Below are 17,541 nucleotides of genomic sequence, written 5' to 3'. Positions count from 1 at the left end.
AATTTATAGAACCGCAAACTCTTGCAAACAGAGTGTTGACGTTTCAAGAGAGAGGAACACTGCACTGATAAGGAACACTGCTATAACTATTATTATTAGTAGTATTATAATGATTTAAACAAGTTGGGACAACCCTTCAGTTAACTACTGTACCTAACAATTATCCAGTAGTAGTGATTATGGTCCCTCAATATACATTTAACATATTACAACATAGTCTATGTGTTACAGCACTACTTTTGGTGTCCCCCTCAGGAATTGCTCCTGAGAAAATGTCATGTAATTGTCCCCTCCAAGGTTGATATCAGATTTTCGCCCCTGGGAACAGTGTGGTCTATTTCTTGTTTGTGTTTAACTTTATTTGTGTGATCACCAGCCAAGAAGACTGGACGTTAGGGGGAGTGTCCTGTGATAATTAGCCAATCCATAAGGAGGGTAGAAGGTTAATGAACCTCCCTTTCATCTGGTCTACATACAATACTGTATGTCCTCTGACACTGCACATTGCTTAATCTGACACCCTCACACATCTTTAAACTCRGTATTCGTTCACAGAACATCTCCCTCTATCACTCACACATTATTGGGAAGGCACACGAACATGCACACACAGCCTCCATTCCCAATCATGACCCTAACTCTGCCCCCCTCTCCAGGCCATGACAGCTGGTGTAGAAAAGGTGGGCATAACACAGGCTGGGACAGTCCCCTCCCCTGCCTCTGTTAATGGAAAGCATGTGTGAAAAAGCTGGAGGCATAGGAGCAGTAGCAGCATCCAGAACAGTCTAATGTTGAGGACAATTCAAGAGGAACCCATGGAGGAAGTTTAAATAGTCTAATTCAACAGGGTGATTGTTATAAAAGGACAACTGTGCAAAATCACTTGTGTACTATTGTAAACCAGTGCAGGGTTTGAATTACAACCGGGCTAGGCACACCATAACACATCAGATATTGTATTTTAAGCTAAGCATAGGCCTACCACCAACCCTTATCCCTGACCATAGCCTTATCTCTTTGATTGTCTACTATCAAAATCAGTTTGGGAAAAGTGATGCAGCCCAAGCAGGCAGGCAGACAATGTGCTCATGCAGCACTCCAGCCTTCTCATGTTGCAATGAATCTCCTTCGTGCAATATTCTATCTAGCCAAGGAGAGGCGCTGTAATCACAGATGACGAACTACCTCTAATTGTTGGAGGACTATGTTGTAAAATCTTTCAATTAGTTATATTTCGATATAGTTCTAATGTTGGGAGATTTGGTCGATTGCGCAATGAACAACTTAACCGGAGGATGCACCACTTCAACGACCCAAAACCAAAGGTTATATTGTTGTTGAGGACAGTGCCGTTTTATTCTGACTGACTGGTTAGCTGCTAGCCAACAGTTGGAGTAGCTAGCTACCCAGCTATAGCTAATCTTAAAAAGTCACGTCTCCAGCTGGCCTGCTAACCTAACCTAATTTACGTTAACATTTATTGTAAGGGATATATCTCGCTAGTTTAGTGTTTTTCTATGCGTTGTTTGTTTAGCCTTTGTGCAACCATAGGAATTGGGRTTCTGGGTGTTTTATTATAAGGTTAGCTTGCTAGCTAGCTACGAATAGTCGCTTGCAGTAACTGGAGCCAAAAGTCTGACTTCATTTAACAAAAATGAGATAGAAGGAAGACACCAAGTACATTTCCCGCTGATTTAGCGGCTCTGAATTGGATCGAAAGCTTTGTGTGTGAGGCCTGCAGGTCGGGCTTTCACCGAACTAGAGTAGGGCCGTACGCCGCCTGTGAACACTCTTAGGCCAGCAGCTCGCGCTGCTAGGCTGGAGGCCGGGGATTTCAAGAAATGGAACGAATGGAAGTGGACCAGTGCGCAGGCGCAACTACCGGGAGCGGAGGAGGGGCTCTTCGTAGATCGAACAGCGCCCCCATGATCACAAGTGTCAGGTCAGTGAAATTTATATTCTCTTTGAGTGAATGCAACTGTCTTGTCATTTTGTTTTTCATGTCTGCTTTGGAATGACTGAGTTTTATTGTATTGTTTGTTTCCCTCCGTGTAACAGTGATGGTATGACAGTGTTCAGTCCAACTAGTTCAGCCCGGTATCGGCGGAGCAGTGTCTCTGTGAATCCCAGTTGCCCTTATCGGGTGAGTGTGTGTGTGTGTGTGTGTGTGTGTGTGTTCTGTCTGACTAAGTTGGTGTTGAAATGCCTTCAGTGTTTTCTGATCTCTCAATCTCCATGTATTTCTGTCTGTCTCTGGATGCCTGTCTGTTATCATTCAGTATTCTGTCAGTTACTCCGTCAAGAGGAGGCCGACAATAATACCTCCAGTCTTGTTTCCACAGGCCGTCCCCTTGTCCCCTTTCTCATTGGGTGGTGAGAGACCAGACCACAAAAGGCAGGTGAGGACAAGGTTAGGGATATTCTGGGCCTCTTCCCTCTATTTGTGCAAATGCCTGCCTCTGAGTAATGATGCTGGTTTGGGTGTTTGCTTAAGCATTAGCCTGTGTGTTAGTACAGTTCTGTGTGAGGTTATCTTATGTGAGTGCTCACATTGGTGTTTCAGAGTGTGTGCAGCATGCTGTAGTATGTGTGGTGTATGACCACTGACTGGAAGTTTGTGTTTTTGTTCCAGGTTGAGAATATGGAGATGACACTCAGGGGGAGTCTTCAGAGACTAAGGTAAGGTAGTAAAACGCTGTACAAATGCACATACATACACACTACTATGTTTTCTCTCTCTCTTGCTGTAGTGCTTCCAACCTGGTCCCTCCTCCTGTCAGTCACTGGCATGATCATTCATCAGGGGTGAGTACTCCCTGTGTGTTCTGCACGTGACTGTAGTGCTTTGTCATACCAAAGCATGGAGAGAGGTGTAATGAATGAATGATTAATAAATAGATGGATAAAGAGGCATCTGACATTTATTTTGGTCCGCTGTCTTTCACAGGGATTCCATTCACAGGACAGTGGTGTCACACCCAATTCGTCCCCTAGTCCAACTCGAAGGTTTAGGGGGTGAGTTGAGTTCCACGCTGTATGGCAAACTAAATTGAGTGCAGATTCATTGCCATCCTATGATTGTGGACTGACACTGTGTCCACACCATCGTAACACAAAATGTGTCCCCCACCAGGCCTACAGTCAGTTCTACTGTGAGATGGCCTGCCCTGACTCCACTGAAAAGGAAAGGTAAGAACGTTGCTTCAAGAATAGTGCTTACTTTGCTCAGTGTGTGTGTTTGTCTGTGTCCTCTCCTCCATCCTGTTGTTCTGCCATGTAGGAGGAGTGGAGTCTGATGGCCCGCCCAAGAAGCTGTTTGTTGCCGGGGTAACAGAACCTGCTCACCGGACTAGTTACACAGTCAGGTGAGAACTAGAAACATACGCACACAAACACACTCTTGCAAATATGGTGCTAGCTGCATCTCTGTTAACCTCTTTCTATTTTTCCTTATTTCCCCCTCCCCCAGTGTGTCCCAGGCGTCTGTAGACTCTCTTACAGGTGGTGTGTCTGTGTGTGATGCCAGTCCCCAGGGTAGTCCACTGTCCCTGTCTCCTCCCCCCTCATACCAGCCCAACATCTAGACACCCCAACACCAGGAGCCTATCATAGACCAGGACTACAGTCAGCCTGTCAGGGCCCTGGATCCCTCAACACAGCCCCACTCACCCAGTCCACCTATCATGGGAATCAACTCAGTAAGCCTATCAGAACCCTAGTTTCTACACAATCTGCCTATCAGGGAGCACTCCTCTCTCTCAAACAATCAGAGCATTGGGGAAACATATTCCTTGGCTCCTGAAGTAATCAGATCTGGATTTGTAATCAAGTTAATTGATCATATCTAGATGTTATACAAAGACTGGCACCCGTACTTTGTTAATCAGAAGGTTGCAGGAAATGCCCTGCTAAAGGAAGTTGGTGACCAGTGCATTGTAAGGTAGTGTCAGGGTGAAGAGATTGTGATGACAATGGGAAAGAACTTAGAAAATCGTTTGACTAACTTCTGGACTCACTTTTCGCTGTAGTTGACATGTGGGTTGTGTTGTGATAACCAATGTCAACTATGGTTGTAATTTTCCTTGTTGGGATTTTGTTTATCTCATATCTAGAGGTGTTACTGGTACTGTAAAACAGAATGAGTTCTTCCAATAGTCAAGAAAAGGCCTTGTCTGAAGTTGTGTTCAGGGGTAACGGTGAGGGAATGTTATATCCCACTGAACGGGACCCAATAGTCCAGTATTCTTTGATAGTCTAGAAGTTAGCACTCAAACATGAGACAATAAGTCACCACAGCGGACTGCCGAGCCGGTGGTGGCTCTGAGTTTGTCTATATGTGAATAGTGTATTGATATGTGAATACGCGGATATAAGCAGGGCTGCCTTTATGGCCCCTCACTTTCTCTGGCTGTAGGGGTTTGTACTGTAAATATAGAATCACCAAGCAAAGCTCTGCCCAGAGGTCCCTCCCAATCCTGGTCCTTAAGGGCCCAATCCTAATGATTGTTCTGCGTGGATACTGGTAATTCAAATTTTAGCACAAATCTGTCATTGACATGACAGAGCAATTCCACTGTATCAGAGTGACACAAACCACGTTTCCATCCACAGTTTTTATGCTAGTAAAGTCATATTGTATAAAAAAAAATTACGACAGCTGTGATGGTAACAGGAAGTTTCAGTACAATTTTCTAAATGCCGACAGATAATTTGTTAATTCGACATGGTAGGATCTTTTTGTGTCTGTAAAATAAATTATGCAAGAAATGGCTTTATGCGCTAATATTGATATAATAACCACATCGAAGTAAACTTGGAGTCACACGATGACGTGTGGTCCTCCCACTACAACTCAAGGAAACCATGCAGTTTATTAGGCTACAGATGAAATAAGTTATGAACTTCACAGGGTGGGGAAAGTGCACGATGCTCCTTTGTAATAAATATTGAGAGTCTTATTCTGGTGACATGATGATCGATACTTGACTGCCATTTTGACAAATATAAATATTCTCGCTCTTATCCATAATAATCTCATCATGTAGATTAACCTACCTGCACTGTATTGGCTAGAGCGCACATGCCAAGACCAGAGTAGGCACATTTGCTATTTAACACAACTGTTTGTGACCAAAGTATTGGTAGAGTTAAATGTGATGGAAACACATTTTTATTTTTATTCCATACATGAAAACTTAAGCGAAAAAGTATGTTTTGTGTGCACTGTCATCACACACTGATTATTATCTGCAACAAGTCAGTTTGGTGGAAACACCACCACCGTATTTTAGAATATTCAAATGATAATCTGTCACCAATTGGATGGAAACCTAGCTACAGACTCAGATTTTTCTATTTAAAATGTCAAACAAAAACCAATGATTGCAAAGTTAAACACCATACAACTCTATGCACAAGGACTACTTTGAACAATTTCACCTGAACATTTTATAAAAACACATTTACTTGACGAAGGAATCACCTCTTGACAGGTGTGTGTTCTTTAGTTAGATAGAAAGGACCAGGACTGGGGATCTCAGTCCACTGGGTAGAGCGTGATATTACCCTTTCTCTATATGGGTACTTTAACAGAGGTAGTCTGTGGGGTGTTAACATACATTTTTCCATTGGATTACATTGCTGACCGGTCTTATTCAAATTCTGTAATGTGGTATGGTTATACATGCTCAGTACCCTGGTAGATAGATATCATAAGTGACATCAAGGGCATATCATGCTGTTTGGGTTGATGTCATTTATGGGAAAGGTATATGGTTTTTAACCCCATGACTGTGACCTCCAGACCTTTTGACTTGTGAAATGTATAGTCTATATAAGCTGCTTAGAGAAGTGTCTTATACAAAAACAGAATGTTATCGACAGTAACTGTGTAATACTCTTAATTCAAATGCCCTTTCCAGAGCTGAGTTTTACAGCAATGGACAGAAAATGTCTCCTTTTTGTAGACCTTCTACTTCCTATTTGCACAGTATTAGTTTCACATTATTAATCAATATTGCTGTTACACGAATGGGATCATATCCTGATTTTAAGACATGCTGTTGCTTTGTATATTTCTTGCTTCAGTTGCTCGTTTCTCATCAGGTTACTGTCTCTGTCCTGTCTCAGAGAAGTGCTTGGGTCAGCAAGGGTTGAGGGTCATCTGCTGATCTTAACCACTGATTTTAGATGAAGGAATTTTGTTTTTCCTTAGTGACAATCAGTGAATTTGGAGGGAAATAAAACCTCCAGTTCAAGTTATATTCATGTTCACTTGTTCTCAAGACTGTAGTTATATTTTGACTGCATACATTGTTTAGATTGACAACCAGCATCACAGCTCCATTTCTCGCCAAGGTGTATGATTGAGATCCTAGTGTAGATGATCAATCAACTCACATTGCCAAACCCAAATGATTACCTTTTCATACTCATTGTACAGACAGACTAGCTTTCAGACACATGTATTTGATACTCTTACCTAATTATGGGGAGATATCCTGTAAATGCATACTGAGTCAAATGACATGAACATCCACAGAAGATGCTGATCTCTGTCTGATATAGCTAACTCCATTTTAATCTGCGGTTAACCTACAAGTAAAACTTGCAATCAAATGGCACTAACATTCAATGGTAGTTTCACCAATCCCATCCTTGTTGCAAAAGATAAACTAGAGGGAAATAAATACATTTGGACATGATCTGAAGCCAAATATAAAATATTTAAATAATCTGTTGATGTTCATTGTAGTTGACCCACAGGGTTTGCATGCCTTATCAGCAGTGTTTCCCAGTGTCCTGTCATATGAGACCACTGCCTGTAGGAGATAGATGTCACCTTGGTCAGACCCAGGCCTAGGAGACAGAGGCCACGRCTGGCCGTCTCAATTGCAATACTTCAACCAGGAGACCATCTGGTTGGTGCGAGTTCAGTTAAACACACTTCATTTGTATTGCCATTTACTGATTATTTTATTGTTTCCTTTTCATTATTGTTGCTGTTGTCATTATACAAAATATCACATAAAAAAAAAAAAATAATGTGAACAGCCACAATCTTAAAAATGATTGTTTTCCAAATATGACATGTCAGTGTTAGAGGGCCCCTTTTCCCCCTTTTTWAAAAATGTTTGACTGACAATAGAATTAACAAAGAGAGAGAGAGAGAGGAGGAAATAAAGATGTTATTGTGAGAAAGGGAATTAAAGCACATTGCCAGAACATTCAGACAAGTATTTTCAAACTGTAAATAGCTTTGACAAGTCTCTACACAAAGAGAAGATTGTATTTTTATGGAACTGTAAGCACAAGAAAGAGTGAGAATGTACACCTTTTAAATATAAATATATTGTATTATATATATATATATAAATAAAAATCATGATAAAAAGTCACTGTATTATTTTAGAAAACCTGTGGACTTGCCTTTGTCTCCATAGATAATTTGGATTTGGTCACCTGTACATTTCTGCAATCTTTTTTTATAACAGCCAGTAGATGGCAGTCTGAACCACTACCCTCTCACATTCTACGAGCCCAGTGAAACAGACACAAAAGAGATTAACATTTTACTAAACATCAACATAAGAGGAATCATGTCATGCACAACCATTGTGAACAAAATGAAATACCAGTAATAGTTGGATAGCTGGTGTCTTGCATTTTTAAATATCAACCAGTGGTACACAACATGTACACTCACTACGTTACACGATGGACATCTGCACTGAAACACCATTTCTCTCTGGAGATCATGAACAGCATATGTTCAGCTGCAAAACAGTACTTCGAAAATTAGCAGAGCAAATAAATGTTACAATACAAAAAAAGCTATACATCACACAAACTATAGGTTTGTGAGAAACAGCAAAATAGAAGGGTTACTCAGTAGAAATGCCCCAGACTGAATAGAGATGTACTCGATGGGGAGAGGGGTCTGTTCATAAAAATACACATCTATCTGCTTAAATGTGTCCAAAAAAGCTCTGTAAGAAAGATACTAACTGTAGTCTGCTCTCTGGTGATATAGGGACCGAGTGTTTCCAACCCAATGGTACAGTGGGTTAGAGGTCAGCGAGACAGGAGGGGCAGGTCACTGGAGTTCATGATTAGGCTGGAGTCCAGGTTGAGGCTTTCTGGGAAAACAAGATGAGCCACATAGATTTAAGACAGAACTGATGAAGACTCTATTCAGCTAAATACCTTGGACTTTGGCATAATGCCACAATGTGAACCATGTTGATTGAGAGCCAGTGATGGAGCGGATATTATCATTCACCTTGATCAAAGTTGAGCTTCTTGGTGTTGGAACTATCTCCCAGTCCCTCAATGTCCACCAAGTCGCTGTTTACATCAGAGTCATTCAGAGCACTGAGCGTCACATCTACACACACAGACAGGGAAACATGTTAGTAAACTTGCACATACATTCAAGTCAGCCAARGTTTGGGGTAAACGCATCAGAAGTATTGATTTGAAAAGGGTTAGCATATTTCAAAAGAAATGTCTGTCTTTTCACTATGGATGAAAATGGAATAAACTAAAATCAGTATACAAGCCCTATTCATTACACAATCCCTGCCCCATGACGTAAAGGCCTGTATCATTCCACTTACCTGCTGTTTTCTGTTTCTTGATGGCAGTGGGCATAGAGGGGCTCTGCAGCCCTGTAGTCACGACAACCTGTGAGGTGGGCACTGCGATGACAGTGGGGGCCACGGGTGCTAGTGCGGCTGCCATGATGACTGTGGTCTTCTTGGTGATCTTTTTGGGGGAGTCGGAGGAGAGGGGCACCCTGCTGTCCTCATACAGTTTCCTCTTCACTGTCGTCTTTATCTGGGCTCTGCATAAAACAGAGGAGGCAACAGATTGGTTATGTGATTTTCATACAGGTTTAAACATAGGATGTATAATGGTAAACAAGGTAATTTGCCAACAGAGATGTCAGGAGTTGAAGTCAACCCCGCCAGATGTCTTCTTTAGAAAAAAGGCAGTAAAGATAAAAGATCAATGGATGAAAGATTGTAAGAGTGGGTGCAGTATGATGAGAGAGGGAGAAAGAAAGATTGAAAGTGTGGCAGGCTAGAATAAACATGGATGGCAAGAAAGAGGGGACAGAAGGGTCCTTACACAGTGCGCTCCTTAATCACAGAGCTGATACTGTTCAGATCATCACCGAAGCGCCGCACAGCTGACCGCAGCATCTCGACCTCCGTCTCTGTCCATTTGGCTCTGGGGAGAGGGACATAGTAATGGGAAGAAGAAAGGAGAAGAGTCAGTAGGAAGGTTTCCATTGCCCCAGATTTATCACCCCACAAAAACATTGCGACGTGTAATGGAAACGGGAGATACAAGACACATTTTCTAAAGATCGGCAACATTTTATCCATTCGACGGGTGGATTTTTCCTTTGTCTAACTTTCTTAATTGCGACAAATGACGACGGAAACTGTTTTTCGAATAAATTATGATTGCCGAATAATTTTAAGGGTAGGCGGGGCACGTGATATCACGTAACTATAAGGCTCCACATTTAATTCTAAAGCCAACTACTTGCAAAATCCATTTTAAAACTATAAAAAAATTGTTTCTTTGTAGGGCTTAAAAACTATTACAGACTACAAAAGGGAGACCCAGACGGGAGCTGCCCAATGACGCGAGCCTACCAGACGAGCTAAATTCCTTTTATGCTCTCTTCGAGGCAAGAAACACTGAAGCATGCACAAGAGCACCTGCTGTACTGTATGACTGTGTGATAACGCTCTCGGTAGCCGATGTGAGCAAGACCTTTAAACAGGTCAACATTCACAAAGCCCCGGGGCTAGATGGATTACCAGAACGTGTACTCAAAGCATGTGCGGACCAACTGGAAAGTGTCTTCACTGATATTTTCAACTTCTCCCTGACTGAGTCTGTAATACCTACATGTTTCAAGCAGACCACCATAGTCCCTGTGCCAAAGGAAGCGAAGGTAACCAGCCTAAATGATTACCGCCCCGTAGCACTCACGTCGGTAGCCATGAAGTGCTTAGAAAGGCTGGTCATGGTTCACATCAACAGCATCCTCCCGGATACCCTAGACCCACTCCAATTCGCATACCGCCCCAACAGATCCACAGATGACACAATCTCAATCTCACTCCACACTGCCCTTTCCCATCTGGACAAAAAMAACACCTATGTGAGAATGCTGTTCATTGACTGCAGCTCAGCATTCAACACCATAGTGCACACAAAGCTCATCACTAAGCTAAGGATCCTGGGACTAAACACCTCCCTCTGCAACTGGATCCTGGACTTCCTGACGGGCTGCACTCAGGTGGTAAGGGTAGGCAACAACATGTCTACCACGCTGATCCTCAACACTGGGGCCCCTCAGGGGTGTGTACTTAGTCCCCTCCTGTACTCCCTGTTCACCCACGACTGCGTGGCCAAGCATGACTCCAACACCATCATTAAGTTTGCTGATGACAACAGTGGTAGGCCTGATCACCGACAACAATAAGACAGCAGATAGGGAGGTCAGAGAACTGGCAGTGTGGTGCCAGGACAACAACCTCTCCCTCAAGGTGAACAAGACAAAGGAGCTGATCGTGGACTACAGGAAAAGGCTGGCCGAACAGGCCTCCATAAACATCAACGTGGCTGTAGTAGAGCGTTTCAAGTTCCTTGGTGTCCACATCACCAATGATCTATCATGGTCGAAACACAACAAGACAGTCATGAAGAGGGCACGACAAAACCTTTACCCCATCAGGAGACTGAAAAGAGATCCTCAAAAGGTTCTACAGCTGCACCATCAAGAGCATCCTGACTGGTTGCATCACCGCCTGGTATGGCAACTGCTCGGCATCTGACCGTAAGGTGCTACAGAGGGTAGTGCGTACGGCCCAGTACATCACTGGGGCCAAGCTTCCTGCAATCCAGGAACCTATATAATAGGCGGTGTCAGAGGAAAGCCCATAAAATTGTCAGACTCCAGTCACCCAAGTCAGGCTGTTTTCTCTGCTACCAGCAAGCGCCAAGTCTAGGACTAAAAGGCTCCTTAACGGCTTCTACCCCCAAGCCATAAGACTGCTGAACAAAATGGCCACCGGACTATTACATTAACCTCACCTCCATTTGTTTTCTACACTGCTGCTACTCGCTGTTTATTATCTATGCAGTCACTTCACCCCTACCTACATGTACAGTCGTGGCCAAAAGTTTTGAGAATGACACATATATTAATTTTCAAAGTCTGCTGCCTCAGTTTGTATGATGGCAATTTGCATATACCCAGAATGTTATGAAGAGTGATCAGATGAATTGCAATTATTTGCAAAGCCCCTCTTTGCCATGCAAATGAATTGAAACCCCAAAAATAATTTCCATCATGTCAGTGATTCTCTCGCTAACGATTTCTCTCGTAACACAGGTGTGAGTGTTGACGAGGACAAGGCTGGCGATCACTCTGTCATGCTGATTGAGTTTGAATAACAGACTGGAAGCTTCAAAAGGAGGGTGGTGCTTGGAATCATTGTTCTTCCTCTGTCAAGCATGGTTACCTGCAAGAAACACGTGCCGTCATCATTGCTTTGCACAAAAAGGGCTTCACAGGCAAGGATATTGCTGCCAGAAAGATGATGGAGCACCTTGCCATAAGGCAAAAGTGATAACTACGTGGCTCGGGAAACAAAACATTGATATTTGGGTCCATGGCCAGGAAACTCCCCAGACCTTAATTCCATTGAGAATTTGTGGTCAATCCTCAAGAGGCGGGTGGACAAACAAAAACCCACAAATTCTGTCTAACTCCAAGCATTGATTATGCAAGAATGGGCTGCCATCAGTCAGAATGCGGCCCAGAAGTTAATTGACAGCATGCCAGGACAGATTGCAGAGGACTTGAAAAGAAGGGTCAACACTGCAAATATTGACTCTTTGCATCAACTTCATGTAATTGTCAATAAAAGCCTTTGACACTTATGAAATGCTTGTAATTATACTTCAGTATTCCATAGTAACATCTGACAAAAATATCTAAAGACACTGAAGCAGCAAACTTTGTGAAAATTCATTTTTGTGTCATTCTCAAAACTTTTGGCCACAACTGTACAAATGACCTCTAACCTGTACCCCCACACACTGACTCGGTACCGGTACCCCCTGTATATAACCTTGTTATTGTTATGTTATTGTGTTACTTTAGCTTATTTGCTAACTATTTTCTTAACTCTTCTTGAACTGCACTGTTGGTTAAGTGCTTGTAAGGTCTACACTTGTTGTATTCGGAGCATGTGACAAATAAAGTTTGATTTGATTTGACAAGGATTGTCCTGACTTTCAAGAATGCCTGAACTGCTTCGCCTTCTTTTTCTGGTCGGCTGGATGCAAGTTTCACCATCCAATTATTTCAGATCTACAGGATAGCAACTACACCATGGCAGGGACCGTGGAGATATGATGGCACATGAGAATTATTAGAATATTAGTCAATTCTTGCGTTCTATAAATGCTGGCTTTTGTGCGCTCGTGAAACATATACAGTGCATTCGAAAAGTATTCAGACCCTTTGACTTTTTCCACATTGTTACATTACAGCCTTATTCTAAAATGTATTAAAATCGTTTCCCCCCCTCCATCTACACACAATAAAAAAAAATAGAATTTTTTGCTAATTTCTATAAAATAAAAAAACAGATATCAAATGTGCATATGTAATCAGACCCTTTACTCAGTACTTTGTTGAAGCACATTTGGCAACGATTATAGCCTGGAGTCTTCTTTGGTATGACGCTACAAGCTTGGCACACCTGTATTTAGGGAGTTTTTCCTATTCTTCTCTGCAGATCATCTCAAGCTCTGTCAGGTTGGATGGAGAGCATCGCTGCACAGTTATTTTCAGGTCTCGGCAGAGATGTTCGATTGGGTTCAAGTCCGGGCTCTGGATGGGCCACTCAAGGACATTCAGAGACTTGTCCCGAAGCCACTCTTGCATTGTCTTGGCTGTGTGCTTCGGGTTGTTGTCCTTTTGGAAGGTAAACCTTCGCCCCCAGTCTGAGGTCCTTCAGCAGATCTCTCTGTACTTTGCTCCGTTAACCTTACCCTCAATCCTGACTAGTCTCGCAGACCCTGCCGCTGAAAAACATCCCCACAGCACGATGCTGCCACCACCATGCTTCACCGTAGGGATGGTGTCAGGTTTCCACCAGACCTGACGCTTGGCATTCAGGCCAAAGAGTTCAATCTTGGTTTCATCAGACCAGAGAATCTTGTTTCTCATGGTCTGAGAGTGCTTTACGTGGCCTTTGGCAAACTGCAAGCAGGTCTCGGAGCTCTACGGACAATTCGACCTCATGGCTTAGTTTTTGCTCTGATATGCACTGTTAACTAAGGGACCTTATATAGACGTGTGTGCCTTTCCAAATCAATTGAATTTATCACAGTTGGACTCCAATCAAGTTGTAGAAACATCAAGGATGATCAATGGAAACAGGATGCACGTGATCTCAAGTCTCATAGCAAAGGGTCTGAATACATATTAAATATAAAAAACATAACTTATTTACATAAACATGCAAACATTTCTAAAAACCAGTTTTTGCTTTGTCATTATGTGGTATTTTGTGTAGATTGTTGAGGGGGAAAAATCCATCCATTTTAGAATAAGGCTGTAACGTAACAAAATGCGGCAAATTCAGTCAATGCGGAACATTTTAAGAACTTTGAAAGTTTCTTCAAGTGCAGTTGCAAAAACCATCAAGCGCTATGATGAAACTGGCTCTAATGAGGACCGCTACAGGAAAGGAAGACCCAGAGTTACCTCTGCTGCAGAGTCAACTGCACCTCAGATTGCAGCCATAATAAATGCTTCACAGAGTTCAAGCAACAGACACATCTCAACATCAACTGTTCAGAGGAGACTGTGTCAACCAGGCCTTCATGGTCGAATTGCTGCAAAGAAACCACTACTAAAGGACACCAATAAGAAGAAGAGACTTGCTTTGCTTTGCTTTGACAATAGACCGGTGGAAATCTGTCCTTTGGTCTGATGAGTCCAAATTTGAGATTTTTGGTTCCAACCGCTGTGTCTTTGTGAGACACAGAGTAGGTAAACGGATGATCTCTGCATGTGTGGTTCCCACCGTGAAGCATGGAGGAGGTGTGATGGTTTGCTGGTGACAATGTGATTTATTTAGAATTCAAGGCACACTTAACCAGCATGGCTACCACAGCATTCTGCAGCCATACGCCATCCCATCTGGTTTGCACTTAGTGGGACTATCATTTGTTTTTCAACAGGACAATGACCCAAAACCCACCTCCAGATTTTATAAGGGCTATTTGACCAAGGAAATTGATGGAGTGCCGCATCAGATGACCAAGCCTCCACAATCACCCGACCACAACCCAATTGAGATGGTTTGGGATGAGTTGGACCGCAGAGTGAAGGAAAAGCAGCCAACAAGCGTGTGTYTGGGAGCTCCTTCAAGACTGTTGGAAAAAACAATCCTCATGACGCTGGTTGAGAGAATGCCAAGAGTGTGCAAGCTGTCATCAAGGCAAAGGGTGGTTATTTTGAAGAATCTCAAATATATTTGATTTGTTTAACACTTTTCTTTGTTGGTTACTACATGATTCAACAATGTAGGTTATTGCGAATAAGTTTATTTTTGGTGTGACGTCATTACATCCAGCTGTTTTTATTGACACGACAGTTAAATGGAAATGAAATTGTCGCATCTATTTTCTATGCAATCTTTGTAAACTTTGACAAAAAATTAATAATAATAATAATCACTGCTACTGTTATTGCTGGACAATTCCACGGTAACAGAGTAATGCTGAGATTTTCAACTTTAAAATGTATGTCAAACAAAAACAAACGACTGCAAAGTTAAACCATATAACTATGCACAACTAGCAGTGGCGATTTTAGCATGTAAATCTTGGTGGGGCAAAAAAAAATCAAGTGGAATGCATGCCAGCAAAGCCACTACACAACACTAAACAATACATGAATTGCACTATAACGGTGACAAACGGTGCCCACAAACTGTTAGGGGCTACATAAAGCTGTCCCAACATCTTACCACTGCTACACCTGGCTATCAGCGGAGCCTTGTCTGGCAGCGAAACAGTTCAACAGTTCACTGTCTTTAAAAAAAACATAGCTGATATGGCTGACTTGCTTAAACAAATGTGGTTTCTCATGACAATTGAGATGTACAAACTATGGCATAAGGGGACGACAAGCGGATAAGAGGCAATCCGTAATTTCGATTAAGACAATGAGCGAGCTAGGACGGACGTAACGTTAGTCAATATAACTATTTGTTTAGCACTTTTGAAATGTCATGAATTCTGTTGCTGTACATGGGCTGTTCTTACAGTGCTCTCCCTGTACACCAAGTTAGAACCGTAGGATAAATAAAGGGGGCATATAAGCAGATAATGAAAGCTCTTACAATATTCAATGATTGCATTTCTCTAAAACAGGTTATAGGCTACAGAAGAAGTCAGAACAGTAGGTGAAATTAAGAGGGGTAAATAGACCAAATTATTAGGGTGAGGCACATGGGCTACTAACATTTTTTATTTAACCTTTATTTAACCAGGTAGGCTAGTTGAGAACAAGTTCTCATTTGCAACTGCGACCTAGCCAAGATAAAACATAGCAATTCGACACATACAACAACACAGAGTTACACATGGAATAAACAAAACAGTCAATAATACAGTAGAACAAAAGAAAACAAAGTCTATATACAGTGAGTGCAAATGAGGTAAGATAAGGGAGTTAAGGCAATAAATAGGCCATGGTGGCGAAGTAATGTGGGCAATGATCGGTTGAATAGCATGCATTTAGTTTTACTTGCATTTAAGAGCAGTTGGAGGCCACGGAAGGAGAGTTGTATGGCATTGAAGCTCGTCTGGAGGTTAGTTAACACAGTGTCCAAAGAGGGGCCAGAAGTATACAGAATGGTGACTGTTTATCATTTTTAACTTGGAAAAGAGCCCCTTAATCTCAGATTTAGCACCACACAGCCACTGTCACTGATTCCTTCCAAACCACTTGTTGAATTTGAGATTTCCAACTTGTTGTGTAATGTTTATGCCCGATGAGCACCGATACGTTTTATTTATAATTTCTCTTCATATGACAAGGATTAAAAAGGATTTGCCAGTAGATTGTTGACTTGATTCATGATGATGACTGCTAGCTAAGATTTTGAAWGTATGATGTTGACATGATCAGTCCAATCAAAGCTACTGTACATATAATATGATTTGAAGTAATTTTATCTGTGGCCAATGACCTTGAGCCTTCTTGGATGGGCACTTCTATGACAGTAGCCAAAGGGCTTGAATTTTCAATGTCTCCTCTTACACATGGCAGTGACGTAAAGTCCCCATGAGTGACAGAATACTGAGCCAATCCCAGCGCCACGCTCTGTATTTTCTGCTGGCTTGCCCCACCACCACAGAAAGCATTGACTGAGCTAGGCTAAAACACCTGCATTTTGGAGCTGCCTTACTCAAGAAAATAAAAAAAGAGACCATGTTTGTATGCGGCTTTATTAACTCAATATATATTTGTACATTGTTCGAAACTGATATGTGACACATATTAATGCCAAAATAACATGCAAAACAGGCAAGCCCCCCCCCAAAAAAAATCATGACGGGCCACCACTGACAACTACTACTTTTAACAAAAATCCATTTACTTTTATTACATTTTTGACGGTTTGTGCTGTCATTCTATTACCAAACGTTGCATCCGCATTATTATTCAAGTAAATGTATTTTTGTCAAATTTTCTGTGGAAATTGTTAAGTAGTCCTTGTGCATAGAGTTGTATGGTATGTTTAACTTAGCAATCAATGGATTTTGTTTGACATATATTTTAAAGTGAAAAATCGGAGTCTCAGCATCACTCTGTTATTGTGGAATAACTACTCCTTAATCCCCATATTGTTTTGAGTGAGTGAAAGAGAGTGTACACTCACCCTGCAGGGCTAGAGTCAGCTACTGGATGCAGCTGCATGGTAAGCTCACCCAGCTTGGTGAAGGCTGCTCCTGCTGCAGAGAAGATTTCTCCCACCTGTCACAGAAATAGAGACATGGAAACGTAATAGTATTGAATTAGCTAGGGCCATATCATATGACGCATTCACACCATGGTTACTAGTAAAATAGAGAAGCACTGTTTAAGATCTTAGACAGTTCGTACCTTAGTAGAGGCTGAAGTCATTTTGGGCTGTTACTGTAGCTCGCTATCCCAGGCAACAACAATAGCAAATGTCTTAAGGGAAGCTAACGTTAGCAGGGTAGTTACAATAAAAGGCGGCAAATTAAGCGTTTCAACAATTAAGACGCAAGACAAATTCGCATAGACTAATGCGTTTACGAAGTGTAACTTTATCGTTTGAAAACTACATTTTTCAATTTCGCAACAAGACGGTCAAATAAATTAATAAAGATTTGTTAACTAACTAGCTAGCTAGCCTGGTGACTGTCGCGCGAGATTCGAGAAAGGAAGAAGGCGGGGCC

At 42.0% G+C, this 17,541-nt stretch overlaps 2 protein-coding genes across 2 annotated transcripts; one reads left to right on the top strand and one right to left on the bottom strand.

Moving 5' to 3' along the window:
* The first annotated feature begins 1,139 nt into the window (after positions 1-1,139).
* LOC111950902 (P2R1A-PPP2R2A-interacting phosphatase regulator 1) lies at positions 1,140-7,044 on the top strand. Its single transcript, XM_023968830.2, has 9 exons — positions 1,140-1,942; positions 2,059-2,143; positions 2,343-2,399; positions 2,633-2,679; positions 2,751-2,805; positions 2,948-3,015; positions 3,134-3,189; positions 3,281-3,365; positions 3,470-7,044. Exons 1-9 carry the CDS (start codon positions 1,842-1,844, stop codon positions 3,582-3,584), a joined length of 669 nt encoding a protein of 222 aa, XP_023824598.1. The 5' UTR covers positions 1,140-1,841; the 3' UTR covers positions 3,585-7,044.
* Positions 7,045-7,558: 514 nt separating this feature from the next.
* bacc1 (BPTF associated chromatin complex component 1) lies at positions 7,559-17,528 on the bottom strand. Its single transcript, XM_023968828.2, has 6 exons — positions 17,222-17,528; positions 16,998-17,092; positions 9,133-9,234; positions 8,619-8,845; positions 8,282-8,386; positions 7,559-8,138 (listed from the first exon to the last, which is right to left on the bottom strand). Exons 1-6 carry the CDS (start codon positions 17,240-17,242, stop codon positions 8,074-8,076), a joined length of 615 nt encoding a protein of 204 aa, XP_023824596.1. The 5' UTR covers positions 17,243-17,528; the 3' UTR covers positions 7,559-8,073.
* Between the last annotated feature and the right edge of the window lie 13 nt (positions 17,529-17,541).

Source organism: Salvelinus sp. IW2-2015, linkage group LG23 (assembly GCF_002910315.2).
Source record: "Salvelinus sp. IW2-2015 linkage group LG23, ASM291031v2, whole genome shotgun sequence".
In the NCBI taxonomy this organism is placed as follows: Eukaryota; Metazoa; Chordata; class Actinopteri; order Salmoniformes; family Salmonidae; genus Salvelinus; species Salvelinus sp. IW2-2015.
Note: the sequence above shows the minus strand (reverse complement) of the source record. Positions and strands in the feature narration are given on the sequence as shown.

Bases quoted from the DNA above. Each gene is read 5' to 3' on its own strand.
- LOC111950902 (XM_023968830.2), top strand. From the start codon at position 1,842: ATGGAACGAATGGAAGTGGACCAGTGCGCAGGCGCAACTACCGGGAGC. The intron at 1,943-2,058 runs GTCAGTGAAATT...TCCGTGTAACAG, and splicing joins CCCATGATCACAAGTGTCAG to TGATGGTATGACAGTGTTCA. The intron at 2,400-2,632 runs GTGAGGACAAGG...TTTTTGTTCCAG, and splicing joins GACCAGACCACAAAAGGCAG to GTTGAGAATATGGAGATGAC.
- bacc1 (XM_023968828.2), bottom strand. From the start codon at position 17,242: ATGACTTCAGCCTCTACTAAG. The intron at 17,093-17,221 runs GTACGAACTGTC...TTTCTGTGACAG, and splicing joins TGACTTCAGCCTCTACTAAG to GTGGGAGAAATCTTCTCTGC. The intron at 9,235-16,997 runs GTGAGTGTACAC...CCCTCTCCCCAG, and splicing joins GCTGACTCTAGCCCTGCAGG to AGCCAAATGGACAGAGACGG.